This window comes from Rhea pennata, chromosome 1 (genome assembly GCF_028389875.1).
Source record: "Rhea pennata isolate bPtePen1 chromosome 1, bPtePen1.pri, whole genome shotgun sequence".
NCBI lineage: Eukaryota > Metazoa > Chordata > Aves > Rheiformes > Rheidae > Rhea > Rhea pennata.
This window is the reverse complement of record NC_084663.1, coordinates 67,302,604-67,325,180: the sequence shown is the minus strand read 5'-3', so window position 1 is coordinate 67,325,180 and position 22,577 is coordinate 67,302,604. Positions and strand designations below refer to the sequence as shown.

Here is a 22,577-nt window from a genome sequence, read left to right as displayed (position 1 = left end):
TTTTCTGAACAAATTGACAAGGATGGCTACTGTAACAACAACAGCTTTCCTCACAGTTTGCATAGAACGCTTTAACACCAGCATCTAGTAAGAACCTACCAAAGAAAAGAACTTGCTGAATTAGTAGTACTCATGTCCTAACTTTTGTCAAAACAGTTCATCATAGTTTTAGAATCAACGTGCACTGAAAAGAACTTACCTTTCACCTTTGTTTTGCCGAATGCATCCCTCAATAATTTCCTTCACCTCAGGGATTGCTACTTTATCAAAGCTGGCTGGCTTGACACCCTGGAATATACAAGCAGCAACAGAAAACCAGGAGGGCCCACTTGATTTAAGTTGCGATTGTGCAAAAATTTACTTACAGAACAACTATTACTACTTGATAGATCATTGGCCTGAATTCCTTACTAGCACAAAATAAAGAAATCTCACCCCAATCTTACTACTCAGCTGTTTATTAAAGCGGAGTTTTTCCATTTCTTAATTACGCCTCCATCAGAAAAGGCTTTGGCAGTTATGCCAAGAGTACCTTTAAATTCCTATGGAAGGAGTTGTTGGTTAGAGGAGTATACACAGACCAGACTGAGAAGAGAAGGAGGTGTTTCCAGTGTAATAGTAATGCACAACTGCACATAATCAACAGTTTTTAAAGGATTCTGTTGCTTTCTCTAATGTTTCCAGCATACCATTATACAAAGTAATTTGGACAGAGATTCATTTTACAGGAAACAAACTTAGCCAGAAGATAGCATCTAACTGGATCATTTAAAAACAAAAAAAAAAGAAAAAAAAAAGAAAAAAAAATCACAGCAATAAAAACTCATCACATGCACTTTCCTATATCTCTGCCCTTCCCAGAAGGTTTAGTAGGCCACACTGTTGTATGATTGCTGCTGCGAGTTCAAAAGAGTGAACTTTGTAATACAATCCTTTTCAAAAACCCTTCAGCAACACAATGCAAACCCTCCTCCAAGGCATGATAAAGTTTGTTTCCCCTGGGGGCAGAGGAAACAAAACCTAAACCCTTCTTAGAGCAAAATCAGCTGCTACTACCAGTGCTCAGACCCCAAGCACTGACCAGTTGGGAATTCTACAGAACAAAGCACAGAGCTGGAACTATCATTTCCTCACAAGCAGAATCTCTATTTCAGGGGCAGTTATGCACAAAGGCAGAATCTGGTACTCAGCTTCACGCAATTTAGTCTCTATAGACTGAACAGCAGATTGAGTGTGGTTGGAGCCAGCATGTTTAAATATTCTTATTTAAAGAGCACCAGTTTTCAGATCAAACAAACCTGACATCTGTATTACTTGAATTCAGTAACTAAAAGCCTCGAGGGCTACCGTACAGTACTCATTTTCACATACACTTGATACATATGACCCCGCATCACTGACAAATCACAACTAAACAAGAACAGAAGAAAAGGAAGAATGAAAATCACAGCACCTGAATAATAAATACAGTAATAAATAAATATAGTAGCAGCACAAGCAATATGATTTGCACCCTGACCACGTAGTACTTCTCTCACTGTACAAAACAATATAACTTCCCAAACAGGGACATCATATGCAGCCCTTCATCTTTCTTCTACTGCCATTGGCAGTCCTGAAATGGAAAGGCCAAGTCTCCAGATGTACCCTTTGCAGCTACAGACCTTTACTTAATATGTATTTAGTATGATAGGTAGCTCCACTTATATTCAGATGCTACTTTTTTCTTGGCCAGACAGGGCAGTAGATTGACTTCACAGGCTCACTGCCTAGGATCCTGTACCCCACTCGGCCAAGAGAGGGCACATCGGACTTCAAAAGGAGCAAACGCAAGACTAGGAGACCACAAGAGTTCAGTCTATCAGTGAACAACAGTACTATTTGTGGTTATGTTTTATAAAGGTGTTGTGTGTGCATCTGGAACTGAAAAAAAAAAGGGGGGAGGGAGGGGAGTGAAGGACAAAAACTTAAGTCTCATCTGATATAAATTTATCTTACAATTGCATTCTGGATCATCAGTTTCTTTACACTAAAAAACACTCTTACGAAATTCTGGCAATTGAGATTCACAGAACTGAAGTGTGTTGTGACAAGAATAAGCCCTGGAACACAGCCTTTCTATGAACATTAAATTAATGCTTTTAAAAGCTTCAATGAAGCTAACACTTTAGGGGATCAATGCCTCAGCTGGTAAGACACCAGACCAAAGTTTGTGCAGGCAAGCTTAAATACAGTAACCCAGGCATGCCACGGATCTCCAGCTTTCCAGCAGCACATTAAAAAGCCTTACACTCTACTATAAGAGATGTTTCATATAACTTGTTTTAACATTTACTACTTGCATTGAATTCCTGTTGCATTTCTGTTTATATAGCAGAGGTTAGTCAGTGATAATCACCTTTTATTATGGCCAAACTTAAAATGGTCCCAGAAGTTCAGGTTCATATGTATATAGACAGATCTCTGTACAGAGTGTTTCCTCTCTCTGTAAATATATAATCTCTGCAATAGTTATTTTTACTATTTATTACATCTGAATTTTGCACCTAAATTTGTCTGGTAAGTCTAAAGCTCAACACATCTGAGGTTCCTAAATAACTAGAGCCCCAGATGTAGCAACAGCTTCCACGTGTGTTCACTTACATTGTGACAGTAAAGACAGATGTCAAATCTCTGACACAATCTTATTTCAGAAAAAGAAAACAGCTAAGATAAGCATAAGGCAACTGGTACAGCAAAATACTAACATAAGGAAACCAGAACATGAGCTTTCTGTTGAAAGAGCAAAGCATGTGGTTAAAAAGTCAAGAAGTGTGAAAAAGTGAAGCTAAGAAGAGATTTTAGAATCAGTGACCTATTTTGCTAGCCTACATATCCCTAGCCTGAAAGAAATCAAATACCTGTTCAAAAGCCAAAAGCTTTTAGGCCCTTCCATGAGGGCTCCATCCTACACTACTCTATTTTGTGAATCCCAGAACAGGAGAAGAGGAAAAAAAAACAGCCCTCCCAAGCCCCCTCCACCATATTTTCCATTTTCCTAACTGTTCCTTAGAAAAATCTGGATGACCCTAAACTGGTGCCTAAAACCAACACAGGATATAGGATGAGCTGTAAACTGGTACACAGTCCATGGAAAGGTTGTCTGAGCCTAGTCTACAGTGCTGCCAAGGCTGCTTGTGCTGAAAGTCAGACCACTTAAGTGTCATCAGCTTTAAAGAATAAGTAAATCAAGATTTTTTCACCTTTAAGTAATAGGGAAAGTTTCAGACTATTTTACATATCACAACAGAGATGAAGACTATTTTACACACTAAGACATATCATTCAGTTATGAATGGTAGTAACTAAGAAAGCAGTGAACACTTTCTTGCCCAGAACTGACTATACAGTTTAATTTTGCCAGCACAGAGAAACCAAAGGGAGGCCTTACAATTCAAGTGACCTTGTTGTGTCCTTAAAAGTTCATGTGAGCTGTACAGTCAAACATACTTTCATTGCTAAGCCCAAAGACACTCAAGGACATACCAGGCTACTCAGTATTTCCTGCTTCAAATACTTTACACAATGTTACTACAAGAAGTCATGTTCTTGTACGCCTTTCCCCATTTTCCCTTTGCACCCCAAATCCATTTGGAAGAATCAGAGGACAACTCCAATCTTCAAATCTACTGGTCCCATTCCCCAGTGGCAATTTAAAAAGAATTAAATATTTCAATCATATCAGCATTTTTTTCTGAATTTGCTAGGGCAAAATAAAAGGAAACACTCCTGCATAGAAGGAAAAAAAAAAAGTGCAGGACAGGTATAACATGCACAAGAAAAATCAGATTTTCCTGGAACTTTGGTGTAAGATAGCAAAACTGAGACTGCTACTGAAAGCAGACTTCTGTTCTCCATCTCCCATTCCCACGCTCATGCCATTTTCTTCCTTTTGCCAGCACAAGCATTTATACAGCAGCATAGTGAACCACATCTTGATATTTATCAAACTGAAAACAAACCCAGAACAAAAAGACTGTAGCAGTTTTCAGTGAAATTAAGTTCTCCATTGTGGTTCACTGCATAGTTGTACTAGCTCCCAGGCTTACAGAAGGAAAGTGTGAGTGCAAGAGCTAATCAGGGCAGAACTGCTTCTTTTGACCACAGTGCCAACATAAAAATAAAAACTCCTGAACATTTACATTTTGCAAGAATGTCCATACCTTTGGAATAGGATTATATATGTAGGTACCAGAAGGTGCAACAATCAAAAAGTAAACTAAATACTGATCTTGCAGTCCTCTTATGCTTAAGCACAGATTTTGCATTTGACAAATCTTACATATAAGATTTGTGATTCTTTTATATTTAAATGAAACAATAAATCTTGTTTCAAAGTTTAACATCTATATTTGTACAGCTGTATGATCAATCCAGTAAAAACATACATAGGAACTCTTAAAAGTGCTAGCTTTTCAAGATACTTTAAACACCAAAGTAAAGGCAACTCAGCACACCTCTAAACAATTTTTTCATAGAAATACGTAATATTCTGCATTAGTTAGATTATCAGGATCAGTGATGTATCATCTCATTCCAGTGTAAAAGATACTACAAATATTATTTGCTTCATAAAAGAAGGTAAAATCATCAGCACTGAGTGACTTTTACACCAAAATAAGCTAGAATAAAAGATACAGAAAGTGTCACATACCCTTAGCAGTGCTAAACTATAAGAAAAGTGAGATTAATAACATCTTGGATAGGGAACAGCAGTTCTAATCTACATTTTTTAAAAATTGCTGGAAAAAAAGTACAGCTAGGTTTGAAAGTTGAAGACCCAGTTTACGCAAACTCTCACCAGTTCAACAGTTCTGTAGGTCAAGAATTACAATTCACCTCCAAAAGCCTTTACGTTGGCTACTTATACCATACAGTGAAGTTCATACATACCTCTTTAACACAGTCCTTGTGAGTGCAGCAACAACAGTGAGAATTAACAATTACAAATACAGGACAAATCTCTCTTTTTGTGAAATCCATCAGGAAAAGAGACACATGCACCAAAAAACTGGGTGCTCGTTTCCAATGGGAATCTACTAAACTGCTGCCTTAACGCACAGCAGAAGGAAAGCAGACATCAAAGCTAGAAGGGAGCATGGTTTTCCGTTGGAGACCTCCTGTACTTTTCCAAGTCCAGTACATGAGGCTGCAGAGATTTAATTTTAATATCTGCTTTTGCCACTCTCAAATTCTGAATAGTGAGAATAAATGGAAGCAAGAGGTAAGCCTGCTCTTTTCTGCCTGCCCAGCTACCTCGGCAGCAGAGGAAGACAGTGGCAGAGGAAGAGGAGGCAGCGTGGGGACGCTTTACTTCCTGCGTGTCCCCGCCTCCCCGTTTGCCTGCTCTGCCTATTCCCCACCCCAGTCTTCTGCCAGTTTAAAGGCTGCACATAAGAGCATCATCCATCCAGTTGCACTCCTGCTCTGGCAAAAGGACACTTAAACTGGCAGTAGAGTTGTTGTAGGCGCTAACTTTATACTTGGGGTGACTGGGAAAGGAAATAGGGGAAAAGCTGCCCTTTTTTTTTCCCCTCTTCCTTCCATGGAAGCTACCTAAATATCTCTCTAATTGACTAGCTTCAGTTCCAGCCCAATAGAACACAAATCAGCACTTCTCACTTAGCCACCTCCAGGATACACAGCATATTCCACCTCCCTCCTTCCCGACCACCACATTCTGCTACCACTGGCAATGTCAAGTGCTTTTCTCTTGCTGTGTGCTTAATGCCAGGGAATAGGCGTTTTAAGGTGATTTTCAAACTGCTGGACAAAAGTAGGAAAGAGCATTGTTGCCTGCTTTCTACCACATGTGCACATATCTAACATTTATAACACCTCTTCCTCTACTCCAAAACTAATCCTGAAGTCTCACATCTTCTGTTCTTATATCTAGTTTCAAAAAGATATTATAAAACTTTTTCTCTAATAAAATGGGTTATATACAGTTTCAGGACTTTTTTTTTGGAGAGAGGGGAAGTACACAGGGAGCAGGGAGGTTTGGAAATTCATGTGCATCATTTAAGATGTGAAGTGTGCAAATGAATTCTGACCAACCAGTGATGATAAACACTATGACAAAATTCAAGTACATCTTTAAATTTTCAAGATTACTTTTTAACCCTCAGATAGCATACTATAGCATACTACTTAGTTCCTCAAGTATACCGCAATTATACCAATGTTGTTATTATACCGTGCAGTACCAACGTTATAAACCAACACTTTTTGATATTTCACTGCATATTTTAGGAATTGTCTCAGTCAGCTGCAGTGAAAGCAGCCAAGGAGTCAAGAGGGGTCAAGGGAAAAAAAAGAGTCATTAAAGACACTGCTTGGATGAGTGGCCTTCATTCTGCAAGCTAGAAGTTTTCACTTACACATCAACTACCATTGATTATCATTTCACTTTTAACAGTGTTTGAATACAAGTGCTTGAATTCAAGATACCAGTGCAACAGGTATCTTGAATAAAGCATGCTGGAATTTTGCTTGCCATTGCTTATAATTTCTGTTGCTGTTGTTACAGTTGCACTCAAACCAAATTGACACTCCGTGGTCAAAACAAATCCAAGTCTACTCTGCAGGAACAGAATCTAATATTTTACTCCACTTAATTAAGGCTATCTTTTTCTGGGGTGCACTGCACAAGTTGCACAGAAGATTGAGAGTGTTATTTTTTAAATCCACTACCTAACCACGTTCATACTCTTTTTCCCAAGTGCTTTAGCTACGGAGCTTGAAAGGAATTCTACCATAACTGATTAATCTTCTCAAACAAAATGTTCAGACTTTGCAATTCAGAGGCTAATAGAATCAGTTGCAAAGTCAAATCGCAAAAACAAAGTAATTAAGATCTCTATACTTGCTTTCTGCTAAGTTGTTACCAACTAGTTTGAACCAGATCCAGGCTGCCACAAACCATTAATTCCAGGAATTTAGAGAGAACATAAAATTCCAGTGGAAAACAAGCTAGTGAGCCTACTTCCTTCCCCATAGTCTCAAAAAAGCCCCTAGGCAACAGCATATATAGCATTTAAATTGGTTTACCCCATGATCCTCTAAATATCACCACCTGCTATTAGTTACTTTGCCTGGCCCTCAAAACCTTTAACCATTTAAATGGTTTAACTACTCCTTCCCTTCTCCACCTCTATGCTTCACCTTAATTCTATGTCTTCTTTAGAAACAACGTTTACAGTTTAGTTCCTTCCTTAAATTTCAATCTATAACAAAAATATCCAGACAATATAATTCTCATCTCAGTCCAATTCAATATATGCATTCTTATCTCTTAAGAAAAAGATTTCAGTTTAGCACTTACTCAGTTAAAAGGAGATTAAGTAGCCTAAAAAAAAAATCTGGATTTTATTGTTCTTGCTAAAAAACAAGATATAACAGTTGAGACTGCAGTAATGAGATTAAAAAGTCAACTGAACACATACAATAGAAATAAAAATCTAGCTTCTCTGGTCAGCATTTCAGCAGTAATTAATTCTGGACAATTGATAACTCTCTCAAGAATGAAATCAGTTAACCCTGCAAAATCAGGGCTGCACAAGATCAATATTGTAATAGAGTAAACAGCATTATTGCAATACAAGTAATAGGACCAGATGAAAGCTTTCATTGGGCTAGATTTAGCTCATGAGGCACTATTTAGACAATTGTGTTAGCTAGGACAGGCCTAGCTTTCTTCTCCTCTGATCAAAAGCATATTTGCTTTTGCAAAAGCCAATTATTTCTGAACCCAAATTAAGACACCTTATGACTCCTAGTAATCTACCATTATCCAGACCAAAACACCTCTCCCAGCTATCTGAGAGAGCTCTTCTATGTCATTGAAATAGCTCAACCAGCCCATTTTCACACAGAAGAAGCTGGAGATACAAAGTTCACCCTTTCGTCATACAGGTCTGTAAGTAACCCAAGTCAAATGATTCCTGAATTTTCCCAATCTGGCAGCCTTAAAGACTTGCAGTAGATTATTGTGCATGCTCAGACTTCACAAAAGCATTATAAATATAAGAGGTGCAGTAGTATTTACACAGGCCTGCTTGCTGCAACCTGACTGATTAGAGTCTGTTCTCCTCCTCCATTTACCACGTGCTCTCAAACAATTTAAGTGTTAATAAATACAAAAGGTAAGTCATACTGAACAGTAGAATCAAACAAACAAAAAACTCCCAAATGTACAACACAAGTTATTATATGCACAAGGCATATTTATAATATGATCAACACACCTGTGCTAACTCCTTATTCCTAAAGTTTAATCTGTAAGATTGCTTAAAATTAAGTATCTAGTACTTTGCATGGGCTCACCTTTGGTAAGAAAAAAAAAAAAAAAAAAAAAAAAAAGAAGAAGAAGAAAAAAAAAGAAAAAAAAGAAAACAGACTTCTTTCATTTGACTACCTATTACTGCTTAGTCAGTCATTTCTGTATTTGTATTCTGCAGCTGATCTCCAAGCCCAGAAGCTGTGGAACACTAGTTGCTTATCCAGTGGCTTTGTCAGTGCCTCAATACTATGTATTTACTTATCAGAGCCAAAACATTTACAATGTTAAAAGCTTTACAACTTCATGTATTTGAAAATCCATCCCATCAGCAAACCTAATTTAGGACAGATGCATTGGGCAAAGGCTCTGTTTGGGTTAGGTTGTTTCTGCACAGTTAAACTTAACACGAATAGCTATTAATTCCTTCTAGATCCTGTTGACTGTGATATTTTCCAGCACTCATAAGGTTATAACAACAAAGTAAAACAACCACTGTATTTGTGATAACACTGAACTGTGAACTACATCGTGTACTACTGCTGAATATACACCAGGCCTTACAACTACCTCTTGACTACTTATCTAGCGCAGTACACTGGCATTTTAAGGTTTTACTTCAGACACACAAGTCCTTTGTATTTCAGAATTACCCAGTAAATGAAAGTATCACTCGTTTTCAAAGGTCAGAATCAGGAGTCCTTATGACTCTGAAGAGACAATTTTAGTTAAGATGTAGATGAACTAATTCACAGGACCCCCGTAACTGCAGTTCCCTTCGCTAGTGAGTAGCATGCATTATATCAGCTTTAGAATAGCAAATTTTGTAACTGAAAGGTGGAGTTCAATTCCTCAGTGTATAGCTTTCAAGCAATTACAGTATTGCTGCATTTAATCCTTAGAAAGGGCATTGTTTAAAAATACATAGAATAGGGATACAAATTCTGATGCAACGGTAAAGACTGACTGGACAAGCAGACTGAGCACAATCTACTTAGTTCTTATTCTTGCATGAGAATGAGAAGATCAGTTTAATCTTCATACACAATTCTTACTTTCACATTTAGTTGCAACTGCCTTTGCTTTTTGAACAACAATATGCAGTAATATAAATCTTGAACTAGCTGAACTTCTCTTTCATCAGGACTTCAGCTTGGAAACTGCTTTCAAAAAAAAAGAAACACGCCTAGATATACATTTTGGCACTATCAATTTGGAAGTGTGATGGCAAAACAATCAAAGCAAAAATATCTATGTTTTATTTTCAGTCTGAAAAATACATTCTTCCTAAATAAATTTTTAGTTACGTTCCATGCTTTAACAGCTACCAATTTGGCAGAAAAACCATCATCTAGCACCATCTTAAAAACACAGCAATAACAGCTCTAAAGCCACAGACTAGCTGGAAACTGATTAAAATGTATAATACATATATGCACACTCTCCAACATTAAATCTTACCCAAAGGCTTCAAACACCTCCACTACCTGGACTATCCCTTATAACATATCTATTAGATATCTAATACCTGTAAGATACCTAATAGGTATCTTATACCAGGACCAGGATAATGTTGCAAATTCTGAAAATAATGCACAATTCAGACAATGCACCATAAACACCCCTCAAAACTTACTGTCCCCTTTATTTTATAACTTATTCTATTAGGAGTGAAGGACCTCTGTTAGAGTACCAAATATTCAGAAGGGTCCTAAAAAGTACCTCTGCCACACAGGGAACTTGGTGGGGAGAAATGAAAAAGCAGAAACGTCTCTGAGGGAAATTCACCTTAAAACAAAGTCACGAGCTCATAATGTTAGGAAGCCTCTAAATACCGTCACTGGACAGAGGAGTCACAACTCCTTTAGGAAAAAAGTATTACATTATAGGCAATAGAATTTCTTGCATAGACTTCCTAGTCTTATGTTTCCTTCCACTTTTAGGAATAAGTTATTTCTGCAAAAACATCACACTAAACTTCAATAACTTTCACTCTTTAATACGGGCACAAACCATAGTATGCCAGAAGACATACACATCCATATGTCTATGCCTGTTCTGGGAACAAGGCTCTGAGTAACCTAGGTACAACTACAGAGAGCTTATGAAAAATTTTGGTGGAGTTCTGGCCTATGAATCACATAACGAGTGAAAAACAGGCTATTTTGAGACTAACACCACGTGAGCTTCCGTAGGACTAAAACTTTCCTGGACTCATCCCACCTCTATCCTTGCAGAACTATAGCAATACAATTGGTAGAGCTAGAAATACCAGCCCATCCGCTAACATTAATATTTTTGAATAATGGTACTATGCTGATAAACACCACTGAGGTATCAGTCTCCCCACAGTAACGACTAGCTTGTCGTTTCAGTGATTCATTAAAGGTTCCGATAACACTGCAAAGCCAGGGATTTGAAAACATCGACCACCTCCCTGTTCCCAAGAGAAGAGTCAGCTTCCTGTCTTTTGTTAAATTAATTCAACCCCAGATAACAGAAGAGCTAAACAGATGTCAGAACAGGACAGAACACAGTCAAACTTCTCATAGCATCAGTTTTAGGAGGTCTGACCCCGGAGATACTGAACCATAGGGTTTTTTTTTTGTTTTTGTTTTCTCCCTTGTTTCTCAGCATCCTGCTAGTTCATCTAGGTTTCAAAAAATAACTATCAACACCAAACCACAGAACATTTAGTTCTGTGTCACATTAAAATATATTTTATCTTAGTAGCTGAAGTTCACATTCTCCCCCTTACTTTAATACATGATCATTTTTAAATCATATTAGATTTGATTTAAATCTGATAATGTCAAATAATATCTAGTTTAAAATTGTGAAAACATGCATTTCAGGCTCAGAGGTGAGCAGTATGAGTAAGAAAAAAAATCCTATTTTGCTTCAAATCAGGTTTGTTTTATAACACTAATATTGAGGAAACCATTTTTGTAATCTGGAATCTTTGATATGGAATAATAAGAACACTTCTAAGAGATCAACCTGTAAAAGTGATCTATGTCTACAAATAACCCATTTGAAAGAGAATTCATTTTTCCTTCCCACTTAAGATATAATTGGCCCTAGCTCTGTAAACACTGCAGTATGCTGCAAGTCAGAGTTCTAGCTGATCCTTCATGTTCCTTACCTAGATTAATTTCATTTTAAAAAGGCAAACCTAGAAAAAAATTTTTATTTGTTTCATCTTCTATTCTTAAGGCTTGTGCATCTGAATTGATGAACCACTGACTGAACTTCCACACAGAAAGACTCCTCGCTGCCTTTATGTATTTCTCAAATCTTATTAAAATGATTGAAAATAAGACTAGTTTAAAAACAAAAATCCCCCAACACACACACACAAAAGGTGAACAGGCGAGAAGATAAGTGGTGGAAGCGCAGGTATTCTTTAATCCACTCAGAGTGATGCTGAGGAACTGGATTTGATGTGTAACTTTTTTCCCATTTGATATCAAAGTGTCTCAAGTTTCTTTTTTCAATTAATACAATTAAAAGTTCTCCCTTTCCCATTAACCCGTTTCCTGTACTTGGTTGAAAGCACACATTGTTAAAACAGATAATGGAAAGCTAAGTACTCCACTTGAACTCTTTGAAGATTCCCTCGCCCTACTTTTCCCCACAGATTTTTGCCAGTGTTCTTCCCACTAGAAAACTTGCTAGCAAGAGCATCTCTACATCTATCTGAACCAAAACAAGAAATTCAAGGCAAAGAAACAGAGCTTTGTGAATGCCTAACAAGTCACATATTGATTCTAGAAAGCAAAAGAGGAATTTACATTAAAGGAAAGAGCAAGTAACTTGCAGCCTAATTTATAAAGGGTGCTTGATAGTAAAACTGCAGGGAAAAGGAGAACAGGAATTTTTGATCTCTTCAATTACTCCTCTTCCAGAGAGAGCAAAAATTGTCAGAACATGATTGAAAAGCTAAGAGATCTTCCATAGACTGTTTCATTTTAGATATGCTGCTCACAAACGTTCATTAGACACTGTAAGACTTATGGGAAGTCTAAAGGTCAGACATCTACATTTGCTGCCAAGGACCCCTCAGCACAAACACACACACACAGGAGGAAAAAAAAAAAAAAAAAGAAAGAAAGAAAGAGAGAGACACACAGGTGGAATGAATTGCCCACCTTCCTCTGGTGAAAGTAAAGGAAATACAGATTACTAAATTAGACAATATATAATGTCTAACTTTTAGGTCACTAAGAAGAGATTAATTTCATCTCAACTGACCAAACTGCAAAGTTCAGTAACTGACAGGTTTTCAGCCAAAAGAATGACCTTGACTTTAACCAGTAAGCTTCAGTTCCCACAGGCTAAGAAAATTATGGATGTTAAAACCAGCTAGACACTGCCTGGTCAGGTTACTCATTATGTACCTTGTTCCTCCAGGGCTTTTTTCAAGCTCTGTAGAACAGAGAAGAAAAGAGGTGCCCATTCTGTGGAACACTTCAGTACAGAAGAACTCTTTTTTGAAGTCAAAAAATGCAAAGTGCTTTTTTTCTTCTCATCCTAAGACCAGCTCAGAAGGTAAGTTTACAAAGAGACTGTATTTTTGATGAAACAAGGACAAAATTTTCACTTTGTCAGAGTAAGTATGGAGAAATAGATGTATGTATTTATAGATATACATACCTACATATATTCTTTATAGATGTATGTATTTATATATTCACTATATATATACACACATATGTAAGTCTACTAGTACTTAAAAGGAAAGTTTATACAGTGGGAGGGGGGAAAAGTCTTCTATTCATACTCTGTTTAGATAAGCAGTGTATTTTAAACTGAGGACAATTCTTACTAGCTTTATGGAATGAGTATGTTTCGATTTTTATTTCGGTGGTAGATATGAAATAATTAATTAAATCTGCATAATAAACCTTGTTAATTGTGTTTTGACCAGTGCAAGATGTGTAAACCAGCTGGAAAATAAAATACTTACACATCCAAGTATTAGAGATTGAGAAAATAGTACCTCTATGCATTTAGTAAAATGATCTCTGTGGCTAGAAAAGAAAGCTCAAAGAAAATACAATATAGAGGTAAATGAAGGCTACATTGCATCTGCGAGTGGTGACGGCAACACAAGTAAAAATGTCAAGCTAAATTTTGAAGCAACAGCAGGGATTACATAGTTCTCAGTCTCAGACAAAGCAGCTGAAGCTAGCAGAGCTGTGCCTCCAACGTACTGCTTCCCAAACAGGCTAAATTAAGAAATTAGATTTAAGATGCCCATTCCGTAACTACATCTGTTTCAAGTTATAAACAGTATAGTCTATTTCAAGTATTTCTTGTGACAAATTAACATAAACATGCATGAAACAGGTCAACGAAGGAATAATATTCCCCAGAGAGGACTGACAGCAGACAGACAGAAAAACCTTCCCGAATTTTAGCAAGATCTTGCGCCACATTTTGTGCAAGTATAAAAACAGAATTAAACATCTTTACTACATTTTGTATTGGAACTACCTATAATTGCTGTGATATCATGCAGACTTGCAAAAAAAGCGGAGGGCCTGTTCCCGAATTCAGTAGTACATAATGCACCTAAACAAACAGCTGTCTCCGCATAGGCTGGGAGGAGAGGGAGAAATCATGGGAGCAGACGAGCAGACAGTAAGGTTACTGTAATAGTGCAGCTTATCATTTTCAGTTAATTAAAGGTCTAGGTTTCTTTATGGAGGTGTAAGTTCCCATTGGATATATTCAATCTCAACCCTAGATGAAGAGGAACATTGCTTAAATCTTGGAGTGTTTTTTTTTTTAAAAAAAAAAAAAAAAAAAAGCAGTAAGGTAAAAATCCCTGGAATTGTAAGACTGTAATCTGTTTAAATACAAACTACTGCATTTAGAACCATTTCTAAGGTACAGTATAGTTTCAGAGAAGAAAGTATGGTTTTTCTGGAGACAAAATTACAACATCGTGATTCGATTAAAACAAAGAGGGCGCCAAGGCTCCTCTATGCTTGAGCGTGAAGACATGCAGAGATCATTTTCCATTCAAAAGAAACTGCTAGTGAAAGGGTCTAGATGGAGCATACTAGAGGGTGCAAATACAAAGGTCAATACTTTGTCACAAATGCCTGCTGAGTCTCTAACAGAATTGTAAAATAAATTTAATGTAACACCTGGAACCCTAAAATCTACAGGCAACTATTTCAAGTGAGGCATTTATCCAGATTCTTCTAATGAAAAAAAGTATTCTTTTATTTAAAATGAGCTGGAATACCAGTTTAAAGTATTGTAATTTTCTTGGGCCAGGAAAAATTTACAAACATTGGCTCAACACTCCTTTGCTATAGAAAAATTGGATTTTTTCAGTGAGATAATGTAAATAGTAGAGACAAGCACCCTGAAAACCCTAGACTCGCGCAGCAGTGCTGTTTTCAGGAGGTGAAGCAACAGCAACTGGCTGGGCCAAGGAACATCTTAACTCAAGGAGGAACTTCAGCCTTTAGGTAAGCAAACCTCTAGATATCAAATCTAACTGCATTATTTAATCAGAAAACTGCTTGTTACAGGGAAGACCCTGAATAAGAGAGGTAGAACACATAACAGAATATTACAAGCAGATGTTAACATCCTATCTGGGCAGTTAGAGCAATAACGAATGCGGTAAGATCACAGTGTGGTGTGGCCAAAGGCCATTACAGAAGCGAGACTAAAGCACGGACAAAATGCGAGATAAGAATTCAGGTTTGTAGTACTGAGTCTAGTCCTGAGAGTACGCCCTGGACACTGAGACATCTTCTACAGGTTTCTATCCCAAATGATAGCTAGAATTTAAGGTAACCGCAGAGCGAGTATCCTTTTTACTAAGTCTAATAGCACATTAAAAAAGGGGTAGATATTTAAATTGATTGATTTCCTTCTGTCTCCTGCACCATGAGGCCGCATATTCTGATCTTACTGCCTTTGGGGTTTCAGTGGTTTTTAGCTCCCACATGACATGTTTTTTCACCACTGTTAATGACAGCTCATCATTCTTATCCTTCCTTCTGGTCTTTGTGTATGCTCCTGGGTAAAACAGCCCTTTCATTTAAGGCACTATAGGGCTACAGTTCCTATCTAAAAATAGTTCTAAATATTCCTTAGAAAGCAACAGGTTGAAGAATTGAATTGGAAATGCTAAGCAGCTACCATAAGCCAAATTAATTTATGCTGGAAGGAGAAAAGGAAATGCATTGGTAAGTAACATTAGATTCATCCATACAGGAAGTTTTCTGACTACATTCTGTCATTGATGATTCACATACTGTACTTTGAAGTATTGAATTTCTTAACTGATTCATCCCACACCCATGATTATAAATACTGTCTAACCTCCTAAAATCTCTTTTGAAAGATCATTAGGAAAATCTTGTTTTCTTTCATGAAGAACAAAGAATAAGAATAGAAAACTTCAGGGGTCTTTGTATAGGTTTGCAGAGCTTTCACGGATTGGTAAAAAGTATACAAAGATACATTCCCTTTCGTAACATGGTTCTGCATTTTGTGTTATAGAAGAAACCCTGAATTCTCCAAGCTCAGTTAAGACAGGTTTGTGCTTTATTCCTCAAGACAACTGTCTTTTTGTCCTAGAACGTCTTTCTTGAAACCTATTCAAGTTTTTGGTTTTGTTTTTAACTAGGAAACTGCTTTGCGACTATAAGGAGATAAACAAACCAAATATACCAAAACATAGTCTTTATTCCCAGCCTAGAAGCAGACATACATATGCTTCATTTTATCTTGCCATCCTTTTCTCCTAGCAAAGAGAAATAGTATTTCCTTCACTTGATACCATAGAAGCTTGGTATGACTCTCTCTAAAGTGGCAGGTGAAAAGCTGAAGAATTCAATATCTAAACTCAATCTAAGAACCACCAATAGCAGAGCAAAGTAGAAAAACTTCTCAGAGACCAATCACTCTTCACCCTGCTTTGGACAATATGCTGGACCACATTACCATTCAGTGCTTCTCATATACTCAGTTCAACAGTTGGTATGTCTTCCTATCATTTTTTGGTCAAGTTTGCCAAAGTTATAACAAACAAGTGGTAAGTTGAACCTTGGTAAGTTTCCAGTAAGTTTGTTTGCTAACAGTTACTACAAAACTTTCCACTTTGAGAAGGTCCAACTTCTCAAACCAGCAGAAAGACAGCTCATTAAGACATGGGGACTTCCAAGCCCAAGATTGCCTCATGAGCCAATTCTTCTCTTCACAGCTCAGTTTCTTGCGCTTTCTAAGGAAAGGGCAGGGCAGTTAGATCAACTTCAGATGCTACCCTGTTCCAAGAAAACATATCCAACAGTTCCACACTGAAATTATGTTTCTTTGGCTCTGGCTAAGATGCATATATAAAGGTACCAAAGAATATCACTAAGATTTTTGACAGGCTTCTTTGTTTTCTTTCACTGATCAAGGCAGCTTGCAGATTAGATTCTGCTGTAAACAGAGCAAGGGCTAGATTTTACCCTTGTTTCTCTCAGTTTGCAAAATTATGGATGATAGTTCGCTATGATTAAAAAAAGAAAAAAGCTTGCTCACTGGCAGAAAAGCAGCTTTTTTTCCCTTTTTCCTCCACTTCTTGCGCCTCTACCACATTCCCCTTCAAACAAGTAATTCACTTATTTCACCAAGCCCTCCCTCATAATTCACTACTTCTAACATGAAAACCTCCTTCTTCCATGTCTGTAGTCAGCAATTATGTCTGCCTTTTATAATGCAAGGCATCAGGAATAAAACAGCATTTTATTTTCACAAAGCTAAGAAAGTCTTTTCATTATTAAGTCCAACTTCTCAAAGCTAATACATACCAAAAGTCTAACGGGAATATCTGGTCTCCCATCTGCAGACAAAAAAAGTTCTTTCTTTTCCAGTGCACATGTGCACAGCTATTTTGAGAATTCCAACATCAAAAAAGAATTTGCTTTCAGTGGCCACCTCAATCACTATTCTTTCTGAATGCTCAGAAGGTTGAACATGTTCACTTTTATTTCCAGCATTAGTGTAGTTTTCATGACATTGTTTTAGAGACCACAAAGTAAGTCTAGCCACAAACATTTGAAGTTTTTTAGCATTACAGTTCTGTGTCATTATGTTCAAGGTCTATAGGTTCCACCTAGCTTAGTCAGGTGGACAAGTTCAAATCTCTTGCTTCTTTTCTCACCTTTATTTGGTATTACTAGCAACACCACCACCACCACTACACTTACCAGCTTTTTTCAGTGTGAAATACCTGCCTTCTGCTTATCAAGTATTTCCAATTCCTAATTATGAGAAATACACCTAACATAGGGTAACTAAGGACCACCTGGAGTTCAATAAACTATTAACCCTATTAATCCTTGTAAATAACAACTTATGATCTGCCTCAGCAAGCAGCTAAGCCATAGTGTTCTGAATTTGTTATCTGGCTTTATTTCAGTGAACAAACGTACCAGGTAATCTACAAAACACTTCCCCTATAGTGTTTTCAAAGCCACCGAGGCTTAAAAAAAAAAAAAAAAAAAAAAATTCTTTCCTTCCCCCCCCCCCCTTAAACCCTATGTGTTACCTTCTTATATATTGAGAAAGAAGCATCAACACACATGAAGTTTTATTTCCACTCACTTTTACAGGCTTCTGACTGGCTATTTGGTAAGTTGAACCATTTCATTCCCTTCCAACCCATCTCTCTCCCCCAAATCTTGTCAGCTTGTCTTTTTCCCCACACTTGCGCAGTACCATGCTAGCCAGCTGTAGTCCTTTGCTAGCTGTAATAGCTTTAAGATCTGTAGTGGGGAGAAACTTACACTCGTCACTCGTCGGTAGATCTGCGCAGCATTTTGGCACTCAGAATAAGGATACTCAGACGTGGCCATCTCTAGCATACACATCCCAAAAGCATATACATCAACGGATTCATCGTATTTCTCCTCATACATCTCGGGGGCCATGAACTCTGGGGTACCTTAAATTAAAAGAACGATTCAGACTCTAAATGTCTCAAAGCGAGCAGAGGCTGCTGGCGTTACTCACCGCAGGAAGAAGCGGATGGGCAGACCTGTGAGACAAGAGAAAGTGGAGGCAAAAAGAAGAGGGAGGAAACCCTTAGTCACTCTGTTGCATCAACATACTTTGAGAGTCTTACATTGCAAGGCCTTTATGGAATAAGAATGTCACAAAAGTGCTGAGGTAATTCCTGCTTTATGCATGTTAGTCAATATAAGTATCAAAACAGATCAGACTGAGCTGGAGTCAAATACAGGGGTGGGGATAGAAAGCAGGGAAAACAGTCAGACTAGCCATAGGCTGCAAACCAAATACTAAGGAGAGTTAAGACACTTACCTTTTCTCCCTGTAAAAAAGGAGGTATATTAAACCTTGCTTCAAAAATTACCTGACTGCCCTCTGCTGCAAAAGAAATAGCATTGGTAAGAGCCCATAGCTAGTCTCTGACCTAGTGCTTGCCATTTACTTTTTGGAGTAGAATGGTTCAGGAAAGGCCTTGCAATGAAAAACTCTCACAAATATAAATCTTCATGAGAAAGAAAAAGTAATTTTCTGCAAAGGCCACTCACCAGAGCCCTTTTCTTCATATACTTACCTTCCGACCTGCAGTATATTTATAGGCCTACTGCAGATACAGGCATTAGTGAGGAACATCCTACAGTCAAAAATACTTAGAAATACAGAGAGATTGAGTTACAGGCACAGAGCGTGAGATTCAACAAGTCCCATTTAAATAGTTCACAGAAAATTATTGCCCAGTGAAGCATCAGAGCACCCCCCTCTGTAAGCAAAGAGATGGCATTATATGATCAGATTAATTTTAAGCCAGAGATGCAAGTTTGCTTTTTGTAAATTTAAGCACAGAGTTACTTCCTGCAGACACCAGATTCAAGACAGTTTACAGATCATTCAATATAGTCACATTGTGTTGTTTTTTTTTTCACCACACTAAACCAAAAAGAGAATCTAATTTTAGTCAGTTATCCAAAGGCTAACCATTAATGGTTAACAAGATAAGTGGTAATTTTCCAATTTTAAGTTTGAGGATAAGAATACATTTAAAAATTTTAATTTGTTGATATGGTACACATTTCATTTCTATTAATAGTTCCACCTGGTTAAGCAGCAGGAAATATTTTAGTGATAGTTTGCAAGACAATTTACAGGTGTCATTCAACCCATCAAGGAATTCAATACAGGACTGTTGAGCAATATTGCATTTTAGCAAGCTTTTAATATTAAGAGTATGAAGAACAACTTCAACACCTGCGGCCTATTCACGCAACTATAAAAACAAAGCTGATAAAACCGATTCTTTAAAGGAGTCACAAGAATGACTACAGTGGTTCCATCCACCCAATAGCCTATATCTGACACAGGCCACTAGTGAATGTTTAAGGAAGAGAACAAGGCAAGCATAAGGCAATGCTTCCCCAATATGTCCTGCTAACTTACAGAAATCCACATTCTAGGGACTTCCTGAAGATGACAGCATTACCTTCTTTGTATTTAAAGCTTTAATTAACTTTCTTTGATAGACTTTAGTTTCTGCCTACTTGTAAACTAAAGTGTAACAGATTGCATATGAATGCCTGGTGACAATCCAAATAATTTGGCTGTATAAATGAATGCTAGACTAAACATCAAAATGGTGTTAGAAAGAGGTGTTGTCACCAAAAACACATTTGTATGTTTCCTGAAGAGAAGAATTTTCATGTTTCAGATTTACATGTAGTGAAGTAAGAGTGGTTTTATCAACAGTGTTGCACTAAACCATTGGGCAGAGGAATAAATGTATATTCCAAAATACTTAATGTCAATATACAAATACCAAAAGCACAAAACTTTGGCATATAATGTCATTAGAAACACAGAATGACCTCAATAGCCCAGAAACAAAGCCTGCATATTTTGGGGCTTTGATCATGTACCTTTAAAAACTTTCTTAAGACTCAAGTTTCAAGTAGGTGGACTGGCTCACCAGCCTCCAAGACAAGAGAGGCTTACCTATCACACTTTTGGCAAAAGAAGCTCGTTTCAGAGTTGCCAGACCCAGGTCTCCAATCTTGACTGATCCAGTGGGGCCAGTAATGAAGATGTTGTCACATTTTAAGTCTCTGTGGATAATGGGTGGAGTGCGTGTATGTAGGAATTGCAAGCCTTTCAGTATCTGACGGCACCAGCTTCGTAGAACTTTAATTTTCATCACTTTAAATCTTTTCAAATACCTAAGGAAAAAGTAACAGTAGATTATACACATTCCAAGGTCAGTCATTACAATAACTAGACAGCTGATCTGCTAAGTTTAGAGGCATACAAATACTTAAAAATGTATGCGTTACAACATCACATTATCTACTCATTTAAGAGTTTGCTTTACCTATTACCCCTAAAATGCTGCAAGTAGTTAGAGCCTTTTCCTTGACTAAATAAAGAGGGGGTAGAGGAGAAAAGGCAGAAAAGAGCAAAAAATGCTGAAGATCAATGACGTAAAGAGCTGTTGTAAACGGTGCAAGAGCTATGAAGTCAAAACAACTGAGACCAAGCTATCAATACTAGTACAAGCATCTTGGCCAAGGATTCCATGCTAAACTGGAAACCTGCTTCAAATTTACTTGTTGAGTTTGTCAAGCAAGTTAGAAATTCAGAGATCACTTTCTTGGAGAAGGACAGAGTTTGATCACTTGAATCTGCCTGATACCACTCACTACTTCAGAAAAATAGAGCGGAGGGAGGGGAACAAAAGCAGACAGAAGAAAAGCAGATCTTCATGTAGACTCTGCCAAAGAACTGATGTGGAACAGTTCACACATAAAGTCAGTATCTCTTTGCTGGAAGAAGATGACCCCACTTGAATTGCTCTAACATTACTCCTTTTAAAATCCATAGCAGAAGAGTCAAAACTGATCCAGAAAACATTTTCCAGTGCTTGTGACCTAACAGTATGAGATTAACTTCAACAGATTAGAAATGACAGAAAGTGAAGAAACTATCAGAGTATCCAAATGCTTTCTGGAAGCACAGTAGGAGATGAACGTGTCATGTTCTCTCTTTGGGTAAATCCATTTAAAGTGAAGAACTGTTTCCTTCTCTTCCTTTAAAAAAAAATGGACTAAAGTATATTTACAAAAGGAATTGTTGAAAAAGTATGCTTCGTACAGGGAGGACTCGTTCTTATTCAGCTAGCACTTCTCAGTTCAAGTCTGACCAGTTTTGAAATATAGCAAAACTGGTGGCAAATTCTGTGACCACTATGAAGTTAAACAGTCATAATCTTAAAGTAAAAGCAGGCAGGTACGTTATCCCATGGCAGGGTTCACTCACTACATATCTACTTGAGAACAAGTCCTGATGAAATTACTTGGACTAATGCCAGCATAAGAACTCCACACATTAGAAATCCCTGCTATTTTAATCTCTCCTGTTCAAAGACAGTTCAAAGTTGCTAGCAATTATCTTGCTGTGGAAACAGATCTGTAAAAGCAATCAGGACCCCGTTCCATACAGAAATCACAAACCAAAGTAAAGAAAGGCAAGGAAAAAGTCAAGCCAAGGAAGGAGACAAACCAAAGGAGGTTCTGGATCCCATCAACTACCACTTGAATGTTTGCTATTGACACAATGCTCATTCATCTCTCTTGAGCTTGTTCCAAAGATCACATGGCAGGGGCACTTCAGTTCAGCATCTGGAATCCCTAAATAGATTCTTGTTTTCAAATACATCAGTCTACTGCCAGCTTCTCACTTTTAAAGGACATGGGCCCACATCATTAAGACCCATCTTGAACTCCTCATAGATACTGGAAGGTTGCTCACTGGTCTCGCAAAAGCTCCTTTTCTGCAAACTGAGCAAATCCGGTTCCCTCAGCTCTTCCTCACACTGTAAGTGCTCCAGCCCCTGGCCATCTTGGTAGCCCTCTGCTGAACTTGCTCTCATTTAACTGACACAAAACAGACCAGAACAACAAGGTAGTGGTTAATAAAATAAATAAATAAAAATTTTAAAAAGTAAGCATTGATCTTTGCAGAGAATAAAAGCAAAAGATGAGAACATAAGGCTTTCTTAATAAATCAGGAGGTTAGATTTGAGCTTCAATGAATGCGGAGAAAACAGGAAAACAAAATTTGGCTGTCTCTTTCAACCTCTTTCTTAACCCAAAGGCTGCTGATCTATTGTAATGTTTCATCTTTGCAAGCCAGAGAAACTCTGTTAAGTTAGCAGAAATAGTTGCAGAGGTATGTGTCCTACCAGGAA

At 37.6% G+C, this 22,577-nt stretch overlaps 1 protein-coding gene across 1 annotated transcript in view; it reads right to left on the bottom strand.

The window, feature by feature from the left end:
- The window catches only part of WNK1 (WNK lysine deficient protein kinase 1), a 108,366-nt gene that overhangs the window by 47,235 nt on the left and 38,554 nt on the right, over positions 1–22,577 (bottom strand). The window contains 3 exon segments of the mRNA XM_062590504.1: positions 200–288; positions 18,124–18,281; positions 20,330–20,550. Of these exon segments, the coding sequence (XP_062446488.1) occupies positions 200–288; positions 18,124–18,281; positions 20,330–20,550 (468 nt within the window).